A 21,564-nucleotide genomic window follows, 5' to 3' on the forward strand; every position below is an offset into this window, starting at 1 on the left:
AGAATCTTTCCTTGCGCTGCTGTCTCAGTCCCTTCAACGGCAATCCATAGAAAGCTTGTCCGACCGGAGCCGGGTTGCACAGAGAAACACCTGGCGGTGATGGAGGCTGGACAACGACCAGTAAGAGGCCGAAGTGCGAATGGCGGAAGGAAATCCCGGCAATGGAGAATTTGACTGTCGATAAGTATGCTCCGCGGCCGACTCTACCCGATGGCTATTCGAGATTCTGTGTAAGACCAGGCCATGTTCCAAGGCAATTGGGCAGGGCGTCCGCATTCAATTTCTGATCCTGGAGGAGGATCATCGAATATGGCTAACCCTAACGTGGGCTGCGGGCACAGTGCACCATGTTCACACCCCCTCAGCCCGCAATTGAGCCCAGCAGGGGTTGAATGGCTGTAGTGTACGGAGTAGTGAACGATGGGGTGGTTTTGGAGAGGCCATCCTCGAATGAATTGGCGTGTTCTTGAGGGTGTTTTCACCTCGTGTGTGTTCGTGAGAGACGACGTTCTCCAGACATGTCTCCAGTGCGCGACTTCTGCCCTCCAATGAGTTGGCCAGAACACGTTTTCACGCGCTCTCACATGATGGCGGACTAATGCGAGCCTCGCACTACTGTTGTGGATGGATGACTCTCCCGCTCATGTCAACCAGTGGATCGCGATGCTGGAAATGGGTTTGTGATGGTGTTGACGAGTCTCAGAACCAGAACTCGTTGTATTGTGACCGTTTGCAGGACCCTAGAAATCTCTTTGTCAGATCGCATGGCGATGCGGCGCGGATGGCCTGAGCGAGACGGATGCAGGTCATCGTGATTTCGGTCCGTCAACTGGCGCTCCACTAGTGGCATGTCGAAAATGGCTGCCATTTCGTAGTTGACAGGGCGAGGCGAGCCGATACTGAGGGCGTGGCTTATCATTTGCAATGTGCTTGGCAACCATCTGCCACGAGTCGTATCGCATGCAGTCGATTTTACAATGGGAGGCATTGTCCGCAGGATGGCTCTTCAGGGGTTTCTTTGTCATTCGTATTCTGAATGCAACCTCGAATTCGTAATTCATTGTTGGGTGAAATACGTCCGATGTTGGGACCTAGAATGCTAAATCTTCAGTGTTATTTGAGTTGTCGATTGTTGAAGAGAACGGTTGTCAGCTGCATGTCATCCCGTAATGTCTAGACATGCGACGTTGAAAATCATGCAAACTTTCCTACTGTGCCTTTGGGGTCCGAAGTCTGACCTCACGGGGGCCATGTTCTTCCAAATTGCAATGCAGTTTGCGCTGTATCTGTGATTCTGTGCCGCAATACAACACAGTATTTGAGTGAATTGCGGCGTCGGGGGTTGAACCTGGAAGCTTGGATCCACAGATTCGGCGGGAGGGCGGGAGAGCATGGATCTGGTACAGTGCTCCCGTACGGTACGGAGCTCAGAGCTGAGAATGTCGGCCAGGGGCTTCCTGGCCTTGTGAGATTTGCAAGTCGATCACAATGGTTTGTCTGCCGCTTTGAATGATGCCGCGATCTTTCTTAGTTCGCCCGTCTTCTTCTCCATGATTACGGACGTGATTCTCTCGCCAAAGGCAAACAACGTGCCTAGAGACAGACTAGAGTCTCTAGTTTCCGACTAGGATCTGTGTCGATGTGCCGCACGTGGCTGGGGTCTCGAAGCAACGCGATGTTGCGCCGTTCGCGAGCTGTTAGCGGAAGAGCGGGAAGACTGGGATGCCCAGGCGTGGTGGTCTTGTTCTCCGCAAAATCTAGCGGCCGCATTCCCTGCAATCCGATATCTCGACCCTCAAGGTTCAAAGATGCTGTTCACATCACATCACATTAACCTAGCCACAACAGGACAGTGATTGGGGATGATGGGCACACCTCGACGCCTCAAAGTCCGTCCGCCAATCAAAGACGCGGGGTTTTGCTCGCTGCCATTGACGACTCCAGAAAATGAAAGCCGACATAGGCAGCGGAGGGAAACAATATGTGTGATCTGGAGGAAAAGGAGATTGCACCGTGACAGGGGCGTTCATCTGTCGCCTCTTTCTGGCTGAAAGCAGGTACGAAACGAGGCTGTTCACCATGCAACCGGAGTCGACGATCGCCTCAACTCAATCGAATGGTTCAATGCCACCATATCCGCAGTGTAGTATCCGTAGTGTACTCCGTACAAGGGGAAATGAGGGCCCAAGAGTGAAGCACAAAAACAGCGTCTTGGCCACGCCGATCGCTGAATCATGCAGTATTTGGATGCGAGAGATTTCATATTGATGTCGGATAATAATGTTATATGTGCCGCACGAGCTGACAATGCAAAGGTTCAGATGTAGATGATCGTAACGTCGAGTATCAATCAGTCGGGCACTGACAGTCTGACAGAACGGCAGCCCGACCCGCGAGGCAGATGTGGCGTCTGACCGGATAAACTTGCGTCTTCCGCGGAACGGACGCTAACGAACGGCGGGCTCTACTGCGGCGTCGGGTAGGCGGTAGTAGATTGCGGGACGGGCAGATAATTGTTGCGCACTCCGCAAGCCACGGTGCCCCTGAGAGATTGGCGATGATTGCGATTGTCAGCGGGCAGCAAGGCAGGCATCATGTTGCGAGAAAAAGCGAAAGACCCTGGGCTGTTGGCTGATTGCATCCGCAAAATGCTAAGGTACGGCACGGATGCTGTGCAGGCCGGGTGCTGCCTCGAGCAGCGGGCTGTTGGTTCGAGCCGCCGATGCAAGACCGTTACTGACGGCAAGTGTGCAAGATCCGGAATAATGGCAAACCAACGCTCCGTCAAGCGCATCCGCGTAACCTCAACTCGATGGACTTCGGAAGAAATGGTGGTGGGTCGCGTCGTTGGAGCTAATTAGGTCCTTTGGACGATGTTGGAAGAGAAGCTGTAACCATAATTAGCCCACATGATCCAGAAGTTGGCAGACTATCGATATGAGGTGATATCGTGACCTGGCGGGTTAAACTCCCGGCTACGAGGGATAATTCTCTCAGATCGGGGCTAAATAAAAATAGAAGCGGGCGACGGATGTTAGCTGACGTGACTGAATTCTGCGGGTGACAGTAAACAGCTGCAGCGGCTAGACGGTGTGACGAGCTGGATGACGCATGGAGAGGTGTGCTCAAATTAGCCCACATGTCAGAGTTGCAAAAGGGCAAATAGTGTGACGCAAAGAGGGTTAATTCGATCACGCACCATGGACTGGGCGGCTAATTAGGCCGCCAGAAATAGGCCATGACCTCGAGGATGGGATCATGGATGAGGTTTGTTCCGAGGGAAGCAGGCACTGGATGGGTGGCCAGACGGTCAGACGAACGGTACCTACCTATTCGTACTGCGTACTCCGTACAGGGAGGTGAGGATGATCCGAGTATCCCGTCTCGGAAGGTGGTGAGAGTGGTACTCCGATGCCGTAGGGCAACGTAGCTCGTCAGGCAAGAGCGTCCTGTTGGCGGGAGATCATCATCATCGGCGGACCTTGCCCGACGTGCCTCCTCCAGACAGCAAACTCGCCGTGCGGCGGGCGGCGGGCGGCGTGCCTGCCAGATGCATTGTTCGTTCGGCAGCACTTGCACGGCACGGAAGGAAGCGGAGAGCAGGAGGAGGAGGGGGGAAGAGATGAAGATACTGCACTATGATTGGTAGACACTCGGTAAGAAAGCCAGATTTTGGCTGGCAGATGGTGGACAAGCATCTTGAGGAACGTGCCTTCCGCTGCAGCGCTCTTTCTTCCTTGCGAGGGCAAGCCGCAAGAGCCAAGAGGGGCAGGAAACATGGAGCTAAGGCGCCCTAGCCTTGCTTAGCATGCGAACCCCGCGAGAAGGTGCCCTGTCACTTGCCGCGCTCCCGCCGTGCATTGGCCAAAGCTCTGCCCCCACCCGGTGGAGTAGCTGGGGGGTCCCTGACCAATATTCCTGCACGATCTTCTCGCTTGCAGCAAACAATGGCCAATCCGGGGCCGTAGCGGACCTCTCGCAAGAGCTTAAAACCCTGCGACATCACAAGCGCTAATAAACGGTTGGTCCCGAAGCCCTGCACGAGACGACAAGTCGTCACACCTCGCCATCGAATCAACGTGGGAGAAGGCGCTTTGGACAAAGGAACCTCGACTCAACGGACAATAACGCTAACGACGTACGACCGAGCAAAGAGGTGGCAGGTGCTGGAGACTGGAGAGGGAAAAAGAAACGCAGAGCAAATACCATCGGGAGGATGAGTAGCCAGCCGCAACCTTGTCCTTGTGCCTTTCTGCAGCCGTTATTCGCAACGACTAGCAGGCAAGCCGCAAGAAGGAAAGAAACCCTTACGGCTCTGGCGGAGCGGAGCACCTTGCACGACATCTCCCGCGGTGCCATGATACCCCCTTGCTTGCTGCACCTGCCACCACATTCGGCTGTAGTTGGGTATCGGTGCCCAAATACCGGCCTCGACATCTTCCACTCTCCACCAAAACCCACTCGCCCAATCTTTGGAGATGGATACTCGCCGAGCTCGCCTGCTCTCCTCACGATTCGAGGTATTTTCACTCTCTTGATTATCTGCGGAGTAGTCCAACTACACCAAGCACAAATCCATTGCTGACAGGCTACGAGCTACAGCAATGTACCCCTGAACTTCTCGCCATGCACGACAGAAAGTCCCAGTTCCACCGTATCAAGTCCGGCAGCCACATTCGACCAACTTTGAGTGGCCGGATGGACCATCCAATCCGGGAGCTGACCGCCTTTCTCGGCCTTCTCATTTGTGGATTCTCTTGAGAGGACCTTGTTTTGGTCCGTCTAGTTGAAGTCTTGAAGAAGACCGTGAGGCAAGATGAGGTCTAACATCGGTCTCGCCAAAGTCGGAAACCCATCGCCAAAGTAGCAAACACTACGAGACCTAATTCGACAGGGTTTGAACTTTGACCCGGCATGGGTCTTTGGAGAACCAACAGCAATGAAGATCATTCCCAGAAAATGATCAGGCTGATTGCCATATTTGATGCCATTCAACGGGGGCTCCAGCGGTTGACTAGTCATGTCCCGCTCATGATTATCCATCATGCAACCATGAAGCGAGGCTCCTCTCATGGGATGATCGGATGAATCCACCGCGTTTGTCAGACACAGGGCTAACCTCACCCAAAAAGGTTGACAGGCCCCCATACCCATGCCAACCCGTAGGTTCTTGCCCGGCTTTCGCTTCTGCCTCTACGAATACCTACGGTAGTATTTCGCTGGGCTCCTCAGCGAACTGTGTTGGTGGTTGGCAAGCTTATGCAAGTACATGCGATCCTAGGACAGAGCTTGTTAGTGGGAGAAGTGATCCACGACCAAATATCTTTTGCAAGGGGGAGCCCGGCCAACTGTAGCTCTGCTCAGTGCTTGGTCATCTGTCGGCCCCCGAAATCCTCTACTCAAATCGTGCCATCGAAGGCCAGCTTGGCGGCCTATGGGAACCAGCTATCGATAGTACTTGATGCCGGACCCGGTGCAACGTATACAAGATAGGTCAGGGCCATACAGATACTCCGTACAGATACTATTCTGTGTTTCTGCAGCTCCGGCTGCGCAACGGACTCCCGCGGGGTGAACTCACATCCGGGCGAACTGGTACTGGCAGCACCAAGTTTCCCCTTCCAGACGATATTGAAGATCAGCATCTGCACCGGTCAGGGCCCGGACGACAGAGTGGACGCGGTATCGACGGCGGACAGCCGGAGAGGCATACGGCCAGATGTGGCACAACTCGATAGCAGGTTGGCAAGTCGGGTTGGGCAAACAAGAGGCGGGCCCCATGTGGTTCTGCATGTCTCTGCGTAGCGTGGTGACCAGGTGGTTGAAGGTGTGCTTGGCAGCTTGGTCCCCATGGCCTACCATCCAGAGCCAGCCATGGCAAGCCACGATATGCATGCGTTGCCCGTTCAATCGCTCGACAGCTGCTTGCACCCATGTCGTCCATCTCGAAGCTGCCCCCCCTCTCGACGCGGAAGTGTCCATTCCTATTCTATTCTCGGGTGGGGTCCAACAGTGAGTGCGACCGCCTTTGGCGGCCCATTCTCATTGGAGCCTGTAAGCGCAGGTCAAAGTCTCACGCACTTGATGTGAAGGCGGCCGGCCGGCCTGCCTTGTGCCCTAGCCTACGTTAGTCTGGAATGCAGAGCAGACACACACACACTCACTCGCTCACTCACGGCTCGGGGATGATGGAGACACACACACACACACACACACATAGAGGTGATCCAAATTTAGAACAATATTGATGTTGGCTACGTAGCGAACACCAGGCAGGCCACTCAAAGGCCCGTTGGTTGGCGCAACAAGAGGACGGTCATGATGGAGGCGGCCACAATATAAGACTTTGGACCATCCATCACGAACAGTTGGATTCTGGCCTACTCTCCTTGTTGATCTGTAGAAGTCAAGCAGAAGAAGAAGGAGAGTGATCCAAGTGTTGTTCAAGGTTTTTTTCTCTCTCATTCATCCAATTGTTTTTTGATACCCTCCGTCCACAATCTTCGGAAAACCCAACCACTCGAAATCCACCCGATAATCCAGTTCAAGGCAAGCCGGACTTGCTACAACCAGTCACTCATTCGACACCACCGAAAAAAACACGGTCGACCACTCTCGACATATTTGCAATTTCACAATTTGCAGCGCGCCCATTGCTTACAGTCAGTTCACGAAACGAGATCGAATTTGCTGTTGCATTTGAACGACAAGGAAGAAAGAAATAATTCAATAATCTGATACGATTTGGAACCTTGGGTTTCTGGGAAACTCAACATACCATTCGACAAACAACCCGGTCTACCATCTCAAATTACGTTGACAGAGGGCGAGCGAACAGACGTTTCCTGACCACCGAGTCCCTCGTCGAGTTCCCCTCTCCAATATCGATCCCAGGTTGTCCCCGCCTTTTTTCTTCACTCTTGGCTACCAGGAAAGAAAGAGAAGCGAGAGAGCACAGAGGAACGAAGACTGCTTCACCCAGCACACACGCACACGCACGCACACAAATCAGAAGAAAAGAGGAGAAGCACACAACGCGCGCGCACACGGGCACTCGCACCCCCCCCCCCTGGACCCCTGGTCGTTCTTTTCCCCGGTCCAGAGCACAGTGTCGGTCGCTTCCGTCTCTACACAGTGTAACGGTTCCTGCCACGCCCCTCCACCTATTCTGACCCTGGTCCTTGATCAACTCCCCGGTCTACTACACATTCACACCCCTCCACCCCTCCTCTCTCTCTCCTCCGCCCCAGCCAGCCAGCTCTAGCTCTGTCTTCGCTGCTCGGCTTGTCATTCACACGCAGGTACCTCCATCGCGAACAGAAGAAGGGTACAAATGGCATCTCTACCCCCCAACCACATTCGAGACGGCTTCATGAGATCAACAGCTGCAGTCAACATGGCCGTCGCATCTTCTGCGAAGGCCAAGTCGGCCTGCAAAGCCAACACCAACAACAACAACAACAACAACAACAACAACAACAACAATAACAACAACAACAATGCCAGCTCCAAGGCAAAGTCACAAATGCACCGTCGTTCAAGGACAGGTACGTTCATCTCAAGAATCCGCTTGGCTCTCGGCCATCTTTTCCCCAAAATCCCATTCCGTCTACCATGGTATTAATCGTGCTTGACTTACACCCACATCTCAATCCCACTTACACGGGAGCGACTTTACCTTATCCACCCCAAAACATGCCTCCCTCGATGGTCAAACCTCATCTGAGCACTCGAAACTAATTGGATTTTCTACAGGATGCTACACTTGCAGATTGCGCCGCAAGAAGTGCGACGAGGGCTCGCCAATGTGCTCCGCTTGCAAACATCTTGGTTTGACATGCGAATACAAGCGCCCAATGTGGTGGAGCAACAACGATGCCCGCCGCAAGCACAAGGACGACATCAAGATGATTATCAAGCGCAAGAAGCTCTCGGAAAAGGCGTCGCACACAATTCAGACTTCCGTCGGCTCTCCTCCCGGCCTGTCGCACTCTCTGCCGACCTCTGCTACCTTCTCCGATCCTCTGGACCGCACTCGCTCCGCTTCCATCGACTCCCACTTCTCCCAGGCCTTCAACTTCAACAGCCCGCAAAACGTCGGTGCCGAGTATGCTGCCTACAACCCCCAGATGCACCCCGACTTCATGTTCAGTGGCTTCCCCTCGCCTTACGAGATTGATGTCAAGACTGAACGCCAGGTTTACATGAACGATGTGCCCACTCTCAGGGAGTCGACTATTTCCACATTCAGCACCTATCACACTCCCCCACCCCCAGGAACCATCTTGCCTTCCTCCGTGCCCCTCGACGGCGAGTGGACCGAGCAGATCTACTCTGAGCGCAAGGAGTCCCTCAGCGAGGAGGCTCTCAACGTCAACTTCTTCGACTTCTCCCATGGCCCGGCCATGTCCAACCGCCAGGTTGCAGTTGAGCTTGACGAGAACGACCAGCGCCTCCTGGACCACTTCATCCAGTTCGTCCTGCCCACCATCTTCCCCATCCTCGACTCCAACCAGCATGGCTCAGTCGGCTCCGACTTGATCTTGCCGGCTCTGCAGAGCAACAAGGGCTACCTGCACTGCTGCCTTAGCATCGCCGCCCAGCACTACAAGGCGACAATGAACGTTCCTGGAGAGGAGATTGACCAAGACATCATGCGCCATCGGTACGCCACCATCTCGTCTCTTTGCGACGCTTTGAACAAGGACGAGAACCACCAAGAGATCCTCGAGGCTGCTTTGGGTCTCATCTTCTTCCAGTGTGTCGTCGGTCGCTTCGACGACGCACTGCCCGACATTCCCTGGCACCAGCACTTCCAAGCTGCCATCAGCTTGGTCCAGAAGCTTGACCTCCCTCGCCTGGTGTCGGACCCCAATGAGCAGATGACCCAAACTCCCTTCAACATGACCTTGACCTCCTGGATTGATATTCTCGGCGCCACCATGCAGGGACAGGCACCCACCTTTGCCCACACCTACCGCGAGAAGCACCTGTCAAACAACCCCAGCCTGGGTCTTCGCGAGCTCATGGGATGCGATGACCGTGTCATGTACCTCATTTCCGAGATTGCCTGCCTCGAGGCTCTCAAGGGAAGCGGCATGGACGACATTACTCTATGCCAACACGTCCACGCACTTGGCGACCAGATCAACCTCACCGAGATTGGCGAGCCTGGTCCCAAGATGCCTTACAACAACAATGGAAGCCTTTCCCCTAAGCAGCTTTCCAAGAACATGACGGCCGCGTTTCGGCTCGCTGCACGCATCTACCTTTGCAGCTTGGTGCCCGGCTTCAACCCCGCGCAGGCCTCCTGTGTCGGCCTGGTTGAGAAGCTTGCCAACGTTCTCCAGCTGATCCCTTCGGGACCTGGAGGCTTTGACCGCAGTCTCGTCTGGGTCTACCTCGTTGGCGGCTCTGTCAGCTTGCCTGGCAGCTCGTTCCGCGCCCTCTTCGAGGACCGCGTTGCCCAGCTTGGCGATGTCTCTGACTGCGGCTCTTTTGGCCGCGTCGCCTCGCTCCTGAACGAAGTCTGGATGCAGACGTCCAACATCAAGAGCAGTGACAGCTGCGCCGGCAGCCCTGGTTCCACGCAAGGAACTGAGGCGGTAGCATACATCCACTGGAGGGATGTCATGCAGATGAAGGGCTGGGACTTCTTGCTCATCTAGTACCCTGGCTGGTTCCGGGTTGTATAGATGTGTGCAGAAGCCCCGCCTTGCGTCTGCATGATATGTATACCGCCTCCGCAAAGGTGATGCAGGCAATCGCTTATTCCCTTTCGCGCAACCAGGGCTGCTTGCCAGCCTGCCTTGCACTGCTGGACACTTTAGAACTTTCTCTTCTGAACTTCCCCATTTTGATACCACATTTTTCTACATTTACACCAACCTTTTCAAAGGTTGTTTTGGGTCTACTAGAAGGACACGCCGCAAGGCACACGGAGCGGACATGAACGATGAGAGCGAAGACACTTGGATCACACTTTTACTTTTCTTCTGACTGGACACTTTCACGGGTGAGGGTGCACGGGGCAGCTGGGCCTGGCTGCCAGGATGATGGATGATGACGATGGATGATGATGGATGATGGGAAAGGGACCGCCTGGATGAGGCCCTGGAACATGCAATGGAAACATGAGATGCGACGAACGACCGTTCTTCTTTTTATTCAGATGGAACATGCTTTCGTCCGATCTCTTCGTTTTTCTTTCCTCTCTTGGGTATACCATAGCATGAGCACGGGAAACGGGCTTCATCGGAGTTTATGTTTGGGACTTTGGGACTAGCATTTCGGTGCATCTGGACTGGATCGGATGGATCAAAGAGAAGGGCTCTGGGAGCTGCGATGGGCTAGCTTCCCAGTTGACTTCTTCACATGGTACTCATTCGGTTGGCCTTTAACTCTCTACGGAGCAGTGGCAGAATCGAGCAGGATGATAGGAATCATGTAATACCAAAACATCATACCCAACAATTTCATAAGCAATATTTCACACATTACGACTTTCTCCTGCGCTTCGAGTGATCTTTTCCTGTGGTGACGGCAAGAATTCCCTCACGGATGGTGCCCACCGGCCGAGTCCGAAGTTGTCTGGGCCGGTCTATGCTAGGGGGTGGGGGGAGAGTACACACACAGTAAGGTGGGAAAGTTCTCCGGCTTACTTGCACGGGCGTGGCGATCACCACCACCTTCCCCCTTGGAAGTACTTGGGCCGAAGCTTACGCGCAAATGGCACGATGGGGGGTTGTCAAACGGAGCAACGGATGAGAGAGCGAGAGGTGCTGGGCGAATTGAGTGCGAAAAGAAAGACGGCGGGGAAAACAGTGATGGGAGGTTTTCCTTTGGTTCCCTTTGGAACTCGGAAGCAGAGGATGGGGGGGGGGGGGGGGGGAGTGAAAGATGCAAGTTGCCGATCGAGGGTAGTACAAAGGGACTGTAACGTTGTTCTGCCCAAGGTGAGGAGGTAGGTACCTTACAGTACAGTGCCTTTTTGCACCATTTCCTGGTTGCCAATTGAAGCATGGGCGGGATGGGAGCATGAGGATGTTTGGTCAAGATGGACATGGGGTAAGGAAGGTAATTAATTGGCTCTGTGGGTTGGTCATGAGGTTTCGAGATTTTCATCAATTGAGACGGACACAGAGAGAGCTTGTTCTTCCTCATGGTGGCTATAATACTTTTTCAACGCGCTATAGCACACTTGACTCGCTTGAGGTACCGACGCAATAGCGCCGTCTGGGGGGGGGGGGTTCCCGGCCTTTTGTTCTTCGTCAATGGAGGTTGTTTTCTTGCGATGCCGGAGGGGTTATGGTGGGAGGTTTGGAGGGGTAAGAGGTCGCGCAGTCGCACAAGCCAGTGTATGTGGGTATGTGTTTGTATGGTGCCCTGAGGTGTGCTTTGTGTATCCCATGTCCCCTTTCAAGTCTATGGTGTCGGTGTTGTGGAGGTTAAAGTGTGAGTGTTTTCCCGGTAAGGTAGCGGTGAAGGTTGGCTTGGGCTCGGTGAGCTTTGGCCCGGTGTGCGGCGGGGGGTGTGCGCGTGGTAATTAAGGTGAGGGAAGGGAAGGTGTGTGGTAGAAGGTAGAGCTCACCTGACGTCCATCCTCGGTCTGTGTGGCTTTGTCTTTGGCCGGGATCACGAATTGGGTAATCCCGTTTCACCCCACCGAGGTAGGTACTTGGGTTCGGGTTGATCACGAAAGAAGAGGGGGGGGGGGAGGAGGGTGAGGCAGAGGAAGATGCGAGATCTCTAGGTGTATGTACATGTTCATGGATTGGGGGGGTTCGACGTCAGTGGGGTGAACAGGGTCGTTTGTTCAGAGTGCTGATGATGGGTAATTGGCTTGATTAAAGGTCTACCGTGCATGGGGGCTGGGGCATTTGGGAATGTGGAAACCGAGCTTTTGCTGGTTCTGCAGAAAACCCATCGCCATGGGAGAGGATAGAGTCACCTGGGGGCTCATGGCATCATTCCTGTGTGTGTTCTTTCTTACCTTAATGGGGGGTGTGCCTTTGGTAAAACAAAAACAGTTGGCTGGGGGTGTTTTGAGGACCACAGTATCGAGTTAACTGTGGTCTCGAGATGTCTGTTCATACGGGGGGCCTTTGATATCAAGTCTGAATTGTTCAGATTCAAGTACACACCCCTCTGTCATCTATCCATCTACCTTAGGTATTGACGAAAGGGAGGGAGCTTTTTTGGGGTTGTGTGGGGACATACATCTGGGCATGGAAGGATAAAGAGACCAGGGGAAGAGAGAGAGATGGTCTCAGATGACAGAAAGCGAGATTCACCAAGCTTAAGCGCCACCGCTTTGCATATCCCCGTACGGATTACCCGTTCCCCATGATTTTTCAAGCACCGGTTCACCGCCGTTTTTGAGTCACAGAACACAGAACACACAACACGCATATTCGTATATGTGTGTGAATCACCGTGAATTGGCGAAAATGGAGTCCCTTTGGGGGGGTGGTTAATTCTCGGCGCCGATATCGTTCTTGGGTGGAAGCAAGCCTACCTTAGGAGGGGGAGGGGGTGTACAAGATTTGGTGTATTAGCGTAGTACGAAAACAGGGAAAACTCAACCAAGTATCCACGTGACAACGGTGTCTATGGTTTACGATTTGCTCTTCTCCCCTTGCATGGGGCTTAAAACTGGAAGCTTGGAAAAAAAGCCGTTCCCTCATTCCTCTCTCTCTCTCTCACTTTTCTATTTGCCGGGGCCCCTGCAGCGGATGAGACCACGGGATCGGACGTGCGTCTCTTCGGGGGGAGGAATAGGTACTTCGAGACGTGAGAGGTCTTGGGCGAATACCAATCCGTCACGTGGATTGGGGGGTGTGTACTGTACGGAGTAGAAGTGCGAGGTTGGCCAACGACGTTGGCATCTTTTAGTCCCGCTCGAGGGGGCGATGGATGGCGGGAAGAGGACGAGCATGGGCAGAAAACATGGCAATCATGGCAAGGCATTTTCTTTTGCTGCTCGTAGATCATTTGATTGGAGTGGATGAGGGGGCATCGGGTCGGGATGGGGACCGCCGTTTTGGGTGGATCGTGGACTTTGGAGACCCTTGGGCCTGTAGTCTTTGGGGCCGACTTACACGCTTCACCGACGGCGACGGCGAAAATTGACGGGGGGGGGGGGGGCTGACGATGGTATCATGTATGGAGGTTCAGAACGTCAATCGTCAACAGTTACACCCCTCCCCCCTTGGTGAGCTGAAGAGAGAAGGACGACGACAACGACGATGGTGATGCTACCTGCGACTTCCTACAGTAGTGTAGGCCAAGGCCGATTTTGGCCCGTGGACGTGGTAATGGTCCCCGGTTTCCTCCATTGCGAGATGGGACTCATGAGAGGGACGGCTCTTGACTGGAGGATTGTCGTCTGCCGGCTGCCGATCGGTCAAAAGGTGAGGCTTTCGCGAGGCGGTCCTGTGACCCGTTTGAGGGACGTGAGGGAGCCGATGCATGGCCAGCAGAGCGGCGGGCGTATAAGGTAAGAGGTACCGGGAATAGCGGCTTCGTGGCTTCAGTGGCTGCAGTGGCTGGAACGGATGGCGTACGTCACGTGTGGCTTGGACGGGCCAAGTGGCGGACCATTGAAGGTTGTTGTTGGGGTTTTGAGACTACTTCCTCGGTCAATGTCCATGTCTTGAACCCTTGTTTCTTTAGTCGAGGCCAAGGGTTGAGTACTAATCCCTACTACCACGAGCTGCGCTTGGTGTTGGTTCTTGAACAATGCCATGGATGGGATAAAGCGGTTAAAGACGGGCGCCCAAAAGAGTACCTGGGTCTTTGCTGAAAAGAGAATGGAACCTTGAAGGGAAGGACGGACGCTAACAAGGACGGGAGAACCGCACCGACAATGGAGCGGCGGACCCCGTCTGTCTCCACTTTTCGGTATCCGCCACACCCCGGCGCCTTTGACGCAGGGGCCACCCCTAAAGTCGGGGCCGCAAATCGTCAGGAACGAATCATAGGCGCGCGTTTGGGCTGCGCGGCTACATTCTGGCACTTTGGATGACTCCTTTGGGAAATTCTATTCTTTGACTGGGCGACTCGCCAACCGCTCACAACCTCTCATTCTCCTTCAACCACCAAAGGAGGAAATCTCCACCACCAAAGACACACTCCAACGACAGCCTCTCGTTGTCGCCGGCCCAGCGACTACCCAGACCAGCACTGCCTCACGGTGAGACTCTCTGCCGCCCAACGTTGCCGTCTGTCTGCTGTTGTCGCTACCCATTTGCTAATTATTGATATCCGCCAATGGTTTTCAAGGTTTTTGGGGGCAGGGGGGGGGGCCGTGAGGTCTGCATTCTGGCCGCTGATGCCCTATCAACCTCTCTCGTGATGGTAAAAGCTCGGGGGCTTGTCGTCTCTCCAAGTCGACGTGGTGATACTGGAGACGTCCAGAGTTCGCAACACCATCGCTCCACCAGTTCTGACACTCGCTGCGATCCAGTCGCGCTTGCAGAGCCTAAGATAATCTTTGCACAGCAGGAGCCCCCCCCCCCCCCCTCGTAAACCATCGTAAGTCGCCGCGATCCCACTCGGGGGCTACTTGGTTGGCCACCGACCAGCCGGCCTTCTTAGGCGAGGGTCGATCGGGTGGCATTGTTTCTTTGGGCACAAGCGAAGGCTCGTTCGTTTCGGAGCCGCGTAACAAGTTCAGTAGTTGAACTTGAGAGAGCCTTTACTTTTTTTTCCCTTTTCTTACGCACTCGCTTTGGGAGTCCTCCGCCGAATGGCAGTCGTAGGGGTCCGAAGAAGTGGCCCCCATGCCACCCTGCCGCGATATCGAGCCAGACCAAAAAAGATTGGGCTTGATTGACTTTTGGCTCAATATCGGGTGGGAACGACATCGTCATCATCTTTCGGCCCATCGCTCGATTCTTCTCTTTGCTCTCTTTTCCGTTCTCGTCATTGTTTTCCATCTCTTTTCCCGAGGTCATTTTTGCTCGATCGAACTGCTTCTTGGGTCCTTTTGTGAGGCCTCTTGCCACCTAACAAACAACTCAGTAGCCATTCCTTGTCTTATACCCTTTCATCTGTGAATAGCGACAATTCCATTGTATGTGCTTGGCCGTACCAACTCGAAACATCTCCAACCCACGACTTACTTCGACGCCTTTGTGTCCTGTTTCTCACCCCGGGAAGGGTCTCGGGGCCTCGTTTCTCTCCTTTTGTGGTCATGAACCATTGACACAAACCGCCACCTGACTCCCGACTTACACACATCCTTCCATACGCGCGACTGACTCTGCGGTAAGAGCTCAGTGTTCACCGCCGGCCCTGCAACACCATCAAGCAACGCCCCGGCTGAAAGAAGCCCATCCATAACACCACCACCACCACTACCACACATACCCCCAGGACACGATCATGTCGAGATTACGAAAATGCACCCGAGCTACGGTGCTCTCCATCCTCCTCGCCTGCGCCCATACCGCCTCTATCCCCTCCGTCTTCGAGCGACAAAACACATGCGCCGCCGAGGGCTTCACCTCCTGCGGCAACGGCCTCCCGGGAAACTTCTGCTGTGGGACAGGCAAGAAATGTATCACTCTGGCCGGGAACACCACCGTCCTCTGCTGTCCCGAGGGAGAGAGCTGCGACAGAATCTCGCCCATCACATGTAACATCAACCTCCAAGATCCCGTGGCACACCCCGATGCATCCATCAAGACCACGGTGCTCAAGGGCACGCTCGCCACCTGCGGCGACAGCTGCTGTCCCTTTGGATACAGCTGCAACAGCCTGCTACAGTGCACGATGGACTCGGATCAGACCAAAGCACCAGAGGAAGCGTCTACCCCAGTCCCAAAGCCGTCGTCAACGGCCACCGCCGCTCCGAGCGTTATACCGACAACCATCGCCGCCAGCACGACGCCCGCCGAGACCAACAATAACAACGACAGCGACACCGATAACAAGAACGGTACCTTCCCCACCGCCATCGTCATCGGCTCCCTCTGCGGCCTCCTCGTAGGCGTAGGCCTCGGCGTCGCCGCCCTCCTCTTCTGCGCCCGCCGTCGTCGCCGCGGCCCGCCTCCACTCAACGAGAAGAAACGCGGCGGCGGCGGCGGCGGCCCTCGCCCGTCGACCTCCACCTCGTCCTTTGGCAACTTCATCTCGGAACCCATCCCCATCACGGACAACGCCACCGGGCGGACGGATTTTATCCTAAAGACCCCATCCACAACACACTCCCGCTCGCGAAGCGGCTCCGGCTCCGTCACCTCGCCGGCGGGGTATACCCCCAACAAAGGCCACAACCGCCTCTCCTCGACGGCGACGACGCTGGCGCACCACCCCATCGGTCTCGCGCGCAGCGACTCCGCTCCTCGGACGCCACCTGGGAGGGGAGGAGGAGGAGGAGGAGGAGTCGGGGGAGCAGGCGCCGGAGCTGTGCCTCCCATTAGGGGTATGCGTCCCAACTCCGGGTCTAGACGCTTACAGCCACCCAATATGCCGAACCCGCTTGCGCCGCCGAAGCCGGGGTACATCATCAACAACAACAGCAACCAATCCCACCTCCAGCGCGAGCCGAGCAGCGAGAGCATCAGCGTGTTTGCGGACCCGCGGACGGTGGGCGGACGGCCTGGGGTGAAGAGGAATACGACGTTTACGGATATGATGGAGGAGGCGGAGCTCGGTGACGTGCGGAGGGGGAAGCCGTATGTGCCGTATACGCCGCAGATGCCGTCACAGGTTGGTCGATGATTCTTGCTCACTTTTTTGTCCTTTGGATAGGGGTGGGTGAGATGGATGGATGGATGTTGAGTGTGTGTCTCTTGATGATATTGAGTTTTTTGTAATGTCGGCATATTTGCTCCTTCGCTTCTTCTTCTTCTTCTTCTTCTTCCCTTGGTTCTCTTTCTTTCTTTTCTTCTTCTCATATTCCTTAGAGAAACGTATAACATGCTGGACATGGAGACGGAGATTTGGGAGGAAGAGTGTGGGTCTGGTAGATATTCGCTTAGAAGACTTGGGACAGATTGTATACCTCGCGGCAGTGACAAAAGGGGCGTTTCGTGTCTTTTTTTTTCTTCCCTTTCTTTTTTTTTTCTCGTCAGGATTATATACCCACGGTCGCTTTACTTATCTTTTGGTTGTTTTGGTGTAGGTTGAATTATATAGTCTGGTTACTTGAGGCTTAGGTGACGCTTGAGTAGGGAGTTGATATATACGCAATATATTTTGCTTGCATGAGATCTGTTGTTGTTGCCATCTGCCCGTGAGAGAGTTCTCGAAGGGTTTCCCACGAGAATAGAAATAAGACAAAGCGATATGGTCCATCTTGAAGTATGCGGACAAGGTGTAAAGGTCTCTGGCAATGGTCTTGAAAGCGTAATGACCATCCCGCGATGACGAAACACCATAAGCCGTCTTCGAGCTCTGATGCCAAAGTGATGCGAAGGTCCCGTGGAATCAATACCTTACCATGATCCAATGTAAGGTAAGTGAGGTATCCATATACAGCTTCTACATCCACCAAAAAGCCCACGCACCTCCTTCCCTCAAATCGATTTCCAAACCACGACCCAAAACACCACCACCAACACCCAATATACATACATGTCTTAAAATACTTCACCAACTTCAATTCAAGTCGCCAAAATAATCAAAATCAATTTCAACCCCCCCAAAAAATTAAACACCCAGTAGAAAAAACCGCCTAAAAGTTCGGATACAGTTGACCATCGAAATGTCGACACCCGGGGTTGAACCCGCGACGCCGGCAATCGATGGACTGACCGTATCGTATGAAAACCCCACCCGAGGGGGATGTTTTATTATCGTGTTCAACCACTCGACCAGTGGCCCAGGGCGTCCCCTGGGATTCGAGAGGAGTTTGGGAACTGGGAGTGATAAAGAGTAGTGAGGGTGGAGTGTGGGCGGTGAAAGGTGAAGGTGTGGCGTGGGCGTGTGACCCGGGGGGGGGGAAGAGATGGGATGAAAGGGTTTGGTGAATGTGAGGCTTGAAGGGGTTCGTTGTCCTGAGGCTACCGTGAGAATCAGGAAAGGAGGTGTCATGGGAGGAGATCAGTCATAAAGGTGAATAAACGGCCAAACCCGTGAAACTGTGTTTCCACGGCCTCGCATTATGGGAGTCCAACACAGCCATAAGAGACGATACCAAGACAATACAACAGTTGGAGGATTTTCTGCACCTTTCCCTTCACGTAGCTAGTTATTTCACTAAAAAGAAAATCCAAGGAACCGGGTCATGTTGATATATCTGCCATGCCATGCATGTGCTGGCGTGCTTCCTTCTCATTCACGCGGAAGATGGATTACAAGCCCACTCCTTTCAAAACCCTGTTCAGAGTGTCTTGGTAAGAAACCCCATGGCCTGAACCATGAGAAGTCATTTCCATACTTGTCTTTTGTAACGTAATTATAGAAACACTTCAGTCTTGCCAATCTAGACAGGAGAGTCAAGCGAGGCAAGACGAAGGGCCGGACGAATAGAAAGTCTTTTTGCTGAGTGAGAAGATCCAGTTGCGGTCACGGCATTTTCTCTACAGATAGCTCTTTCTTGAGTCCAAGGCTAAGTTCTGAGGAACGGCGAAGAGGGTTGTGACCCGACATCTTGTTGTGTCTCTACCCCCTTTTCACCGGGGGGTAATCGGGGCCCCTTTTGAAACTTTGAAATAGAAAACGAGCTCAACCGTACCTTGCTCGCATTTCGCCCCGGCGTGAGATAACAACGTCTGCATGAAGCGTGTCTACCACCTTACTTTTTGGAATCCCAAACCAACAAAGGGGTGAGCTTTTTTGTAGCTCACTTTAGAGATAGGTGCAGTCAGCTAGGGGGCACTCTCTGGAAGGTAGGGCGATGAAGCCGAGATACCTAGGTCCTCCCTCTTTCTCCTTTTCCTGTTACTTGGCAAATTATGTCAACTTGGGGAATATACCAGAAAGTCACATGGAGAGACGGTCGCAGGGTGACTGGGTGATACTCCATGAGCCATACCTAATTATTATTCATCCAATATTCAATTCGAATTTATTCAATTCTTTCATGTCAGCTTTCTTTCCTTTTACATTCGACTCAAGTACTTTGCAGAGTAGTGACGCGATCATTGTTTGTCGGGGGTAAAGACAAGAAGTCTTAAAGTAGTACAGGAATGGTACATGTTATTTCTGCAACACAAACCCCCCATCTTCTGTATATGCAGCGGTTTTTTCTATTCTTACAGCTTCCTGTTTCCTTTTTGATAATTCCTACATGTAACCCGCCAAACCGCCCAAGCTACTATCCACACACAGAGGTTTTGCTGGGGTCAGAAGGAGAGACCCTCTCCTGCTGGTGATGGACGGGGGTCTCTCAACCGCTTCTTGCTCCCCAGCAGGTATTTTGGTTCAGGCTCTGCTGTGGGGAAAGACTGTCACTCGCGTAGCAACCGTTTCCCCCCTTAACCAGGCCTTACTTCACCAAACCTCTCAGGACTATCCCCCTCCCACGAAGTCATCATTTGCCGCCCCCCTTTCTTGTCTTCGTTTACCGCATGAACTGTGGCCGGGAAGGAATGTCCGCCGCAGTGTTGACAGCCTCCCAGTCAATAACCTCCCACCACGCCTCAGCAAACGCCTTCTTGCCACCGCGACCGCCGACACCAAGCCCGTAATCGCGGATCCACGTGTGCTCCCACGTGTTCAGGCACAAAAGCGGCACGGCATCAAGCGCGCCGGGCGGCTTCGTACCAGGTCTCTGCGCCGCTGCGCTGCGCTGGAAGTAGTTCTTGGCGGAGCCTCCCAGACCGACGGTGTTCATGTCGGTGCTCTGGAGGCGCCAGTGGGCGCCCGGGTAGGGAGAGCCCGCGAGGTAGGTCGTCAGGACGCGGTAGTCTTGGTGGCCTGCCTTGACGAGCCAGACGAAGCCGGGGCCGAACATGGAGGAGGCGGTAAGGATCATTTCGCGGCGGAGGGTGTCGATGGAGGAGAAGGAGTGGGAGAGCTCTGCGGCGAGGGACTCTGGCATGGGTTTCGGGTTCGGGGTGATGTTTTTGAAGAAGAAGTGGGTGTTGTGCGCCATGGAGGCGTTGTTGAAGACGGGGGCTTGGGAGGGGTCTTGGGCGGAGGCGAGGAGGATTTGTTTGACGTCGCGTTGTTCGAGGTCGGTGCCTGTTTGTTGGTTGTGAGTTTAGTATTGGCTGTCTCTCTGGTATAGTGTATGCGAGTTGTACGGTTCGAGATTGTCATGCGACGGTAGAGAAGGGCAGGTCAGGAGAGGGGGGGGGAGGGTGACCGGTATAGACTGACCTGCAATCAAGGCATTGAGCTTGTCAAGGATAAGCGTCATGTACTGGTTCCACGCCATATCGTAGCCATCGGCCGACAGCAGGCCCGGGACGCCGTCCTTGAAGTCGTGGGAGAGCTGGGGCACGTAGTGTATCGAGCGCTGTTGGAGAGGTCTGGCGGGTGCTGCTCTGACGGCGGCGGCGATGCCCGCGCCGATGCGCGGTAACCTTAATCGTGAGAACATTGTTGTGGTATATGTGTGTGTTGGATTCCTCAATTCGCCGGTGGATCTAGAGGAGGAGGTCGTTAGGGTGGACGTGGTAGGGAGGTTTCGCCGACGAAGGGGGAAAGCAAGCTGTAGAATTGGAGCTTCGACGATGGTGAACTTTTTTTGGGACGGCTGTTCCCGCGTGTCCAATTGGCGCGTTTAGTTGTGGCCTTATGATTGAGGCGCGGAGACGTTCCGAAGCTTTTGTGGGGTCATTTTCGGGGTGGGTCAATCGGTACGGGTCGCGGGCAGTTGGTGATGGCTTCAACTACAAGATGCAACTTCCAACTTGCACGGCATAACGACTGATGAGGACCATCTTCTGAGGAATTCAAAACAGAAGACAACCCTGTGATGAATTTTTCTTGTGACTGACCGGATTGGGAGATTCGGCGATCAGTCCCAGCCCAGGCTCCTCGCGGATGGTTCGGTTCGAAGCCGTGAATCCACCAACATCAACTAAAACCCAATCTTCAACCAACATCGCCACTCGTCATCCCGCCCTATCCTTTCAACCTTGGAGTGTCATTCTCTCCCAACCAACATTCGAACAAACCGAGCCGCCGACCTCAGCGCGTACGGCATAGACCCGGTTCCCGCCCATGGCGACTGCATAACCGCCCGCGCGCCCGCTCGTCTTACACACACCATACCCCCAAAACCGGCTGGGCGCTTACACAAGTAATGAGAATCCAGAAACCCCGACGAGCCAAATAAGACTTTGGGTCTTGACCTTGACCTTGACCTTAACCTTGACCCTGCTTCTGCTGCTGCGTTCTGCATGAAAGGGGGCGCTGCGCTTCACACAATGTTCTCCCCGTTCACGATTACCGGCAAACAGCTGTCGATTCATCGAGGATGAGTGCTCCTAGTTGACTAGAACCAAAAACCCAGCTATTCATCTCATCTACTACCGGCGAGGAGAGAAACATCCATGTCAAAGATCCTCATCAAGAGTGTACGATGAATTAGGTACTGCCCACACCAGAGTCTCCCCATTTGTTCGTTCTATCGTCCGTCGCGAGGAATGTGAAAGATCAGAC

General features: G+C 54.0%; 3 protein-coding genes across 3 annotated transcripts; 2 read left to right on the forward strand and 1 right to left on the reverse strand.

The window, feature by feature from the left end:
- Positions 1-7,396: 7,396 nt before the first annotated feature.
- On the forward strand, positions 7,397-9,668 carry BDP81DRAFT_319240 (fungal-specific transcription factor domain-containing protein; the record flags this gene model as incomplete). Its single annotated transcript, XM_060584419.1, has 2 exons — positions 7,397-7,547; positions 7,756-9,668. 2 exons carry the CDS (start codon positions 7,397-7,399, stop codon positions 9,666-9,668), a joined length of 2,064 nt encoding a protein of 687 aa, XP_060445396.1.
- A 5,719-nt stretch (positions 9,669-15,387) lies between these two features.
- BDP81DRAFT_394441 (uncharacterized protein) lies at positions 15,388-16,728 on the forward strand (the record flags this gene model as incomplete). The annotated part of the gene is made up of 1 exon (XM_060587962.1): positions 15,388-16,728. One exon carries the CDS (start codon positions 15,388-15,390, stop codon positions 16,726-16,728), a length of 1,341 nt encoding a protein of 446 aa, XP_060445397.1.
- Positions 16,729-19,513: 2,785 nt separating this feature from the next.
- BDP81DRAFT_394442 (superoxide dismutase) lies at positions 19,514-20,497 on the reverse strand (the record flags this gene model as incomplete). The annotated part of the gene is made up of 2 exons (XM_060587963.1): positions 19,514-20,136; positions 20,275-20,497. The coding sequence occupies 2 exons, from the start codon at positions 20,495-20,497 to the stop codon at positions 19,514-19,516; spliced, it is 846 nt and encodes a 281-aa protein (XP_060445398.1).
- Positions 20,498-21,564: the final 1,067 nt, after the last annotated feature.

This window comes from Colletotrichum phormii, assembly GCF_030913505.1.
Source record: "Colletotrichum phormii strain CBS 102054 chromosome Unknown BDP81scaffold_10, whole genome shotgun sequence".
Taxonomy (NCBI): domain Eukaryota; kingdom Fungi; phylum Ascomycota; class Sordariomycetes; order Glomerellales; family Glomerellaceae; genus Colletotrichum; species Colletotrichum phormii.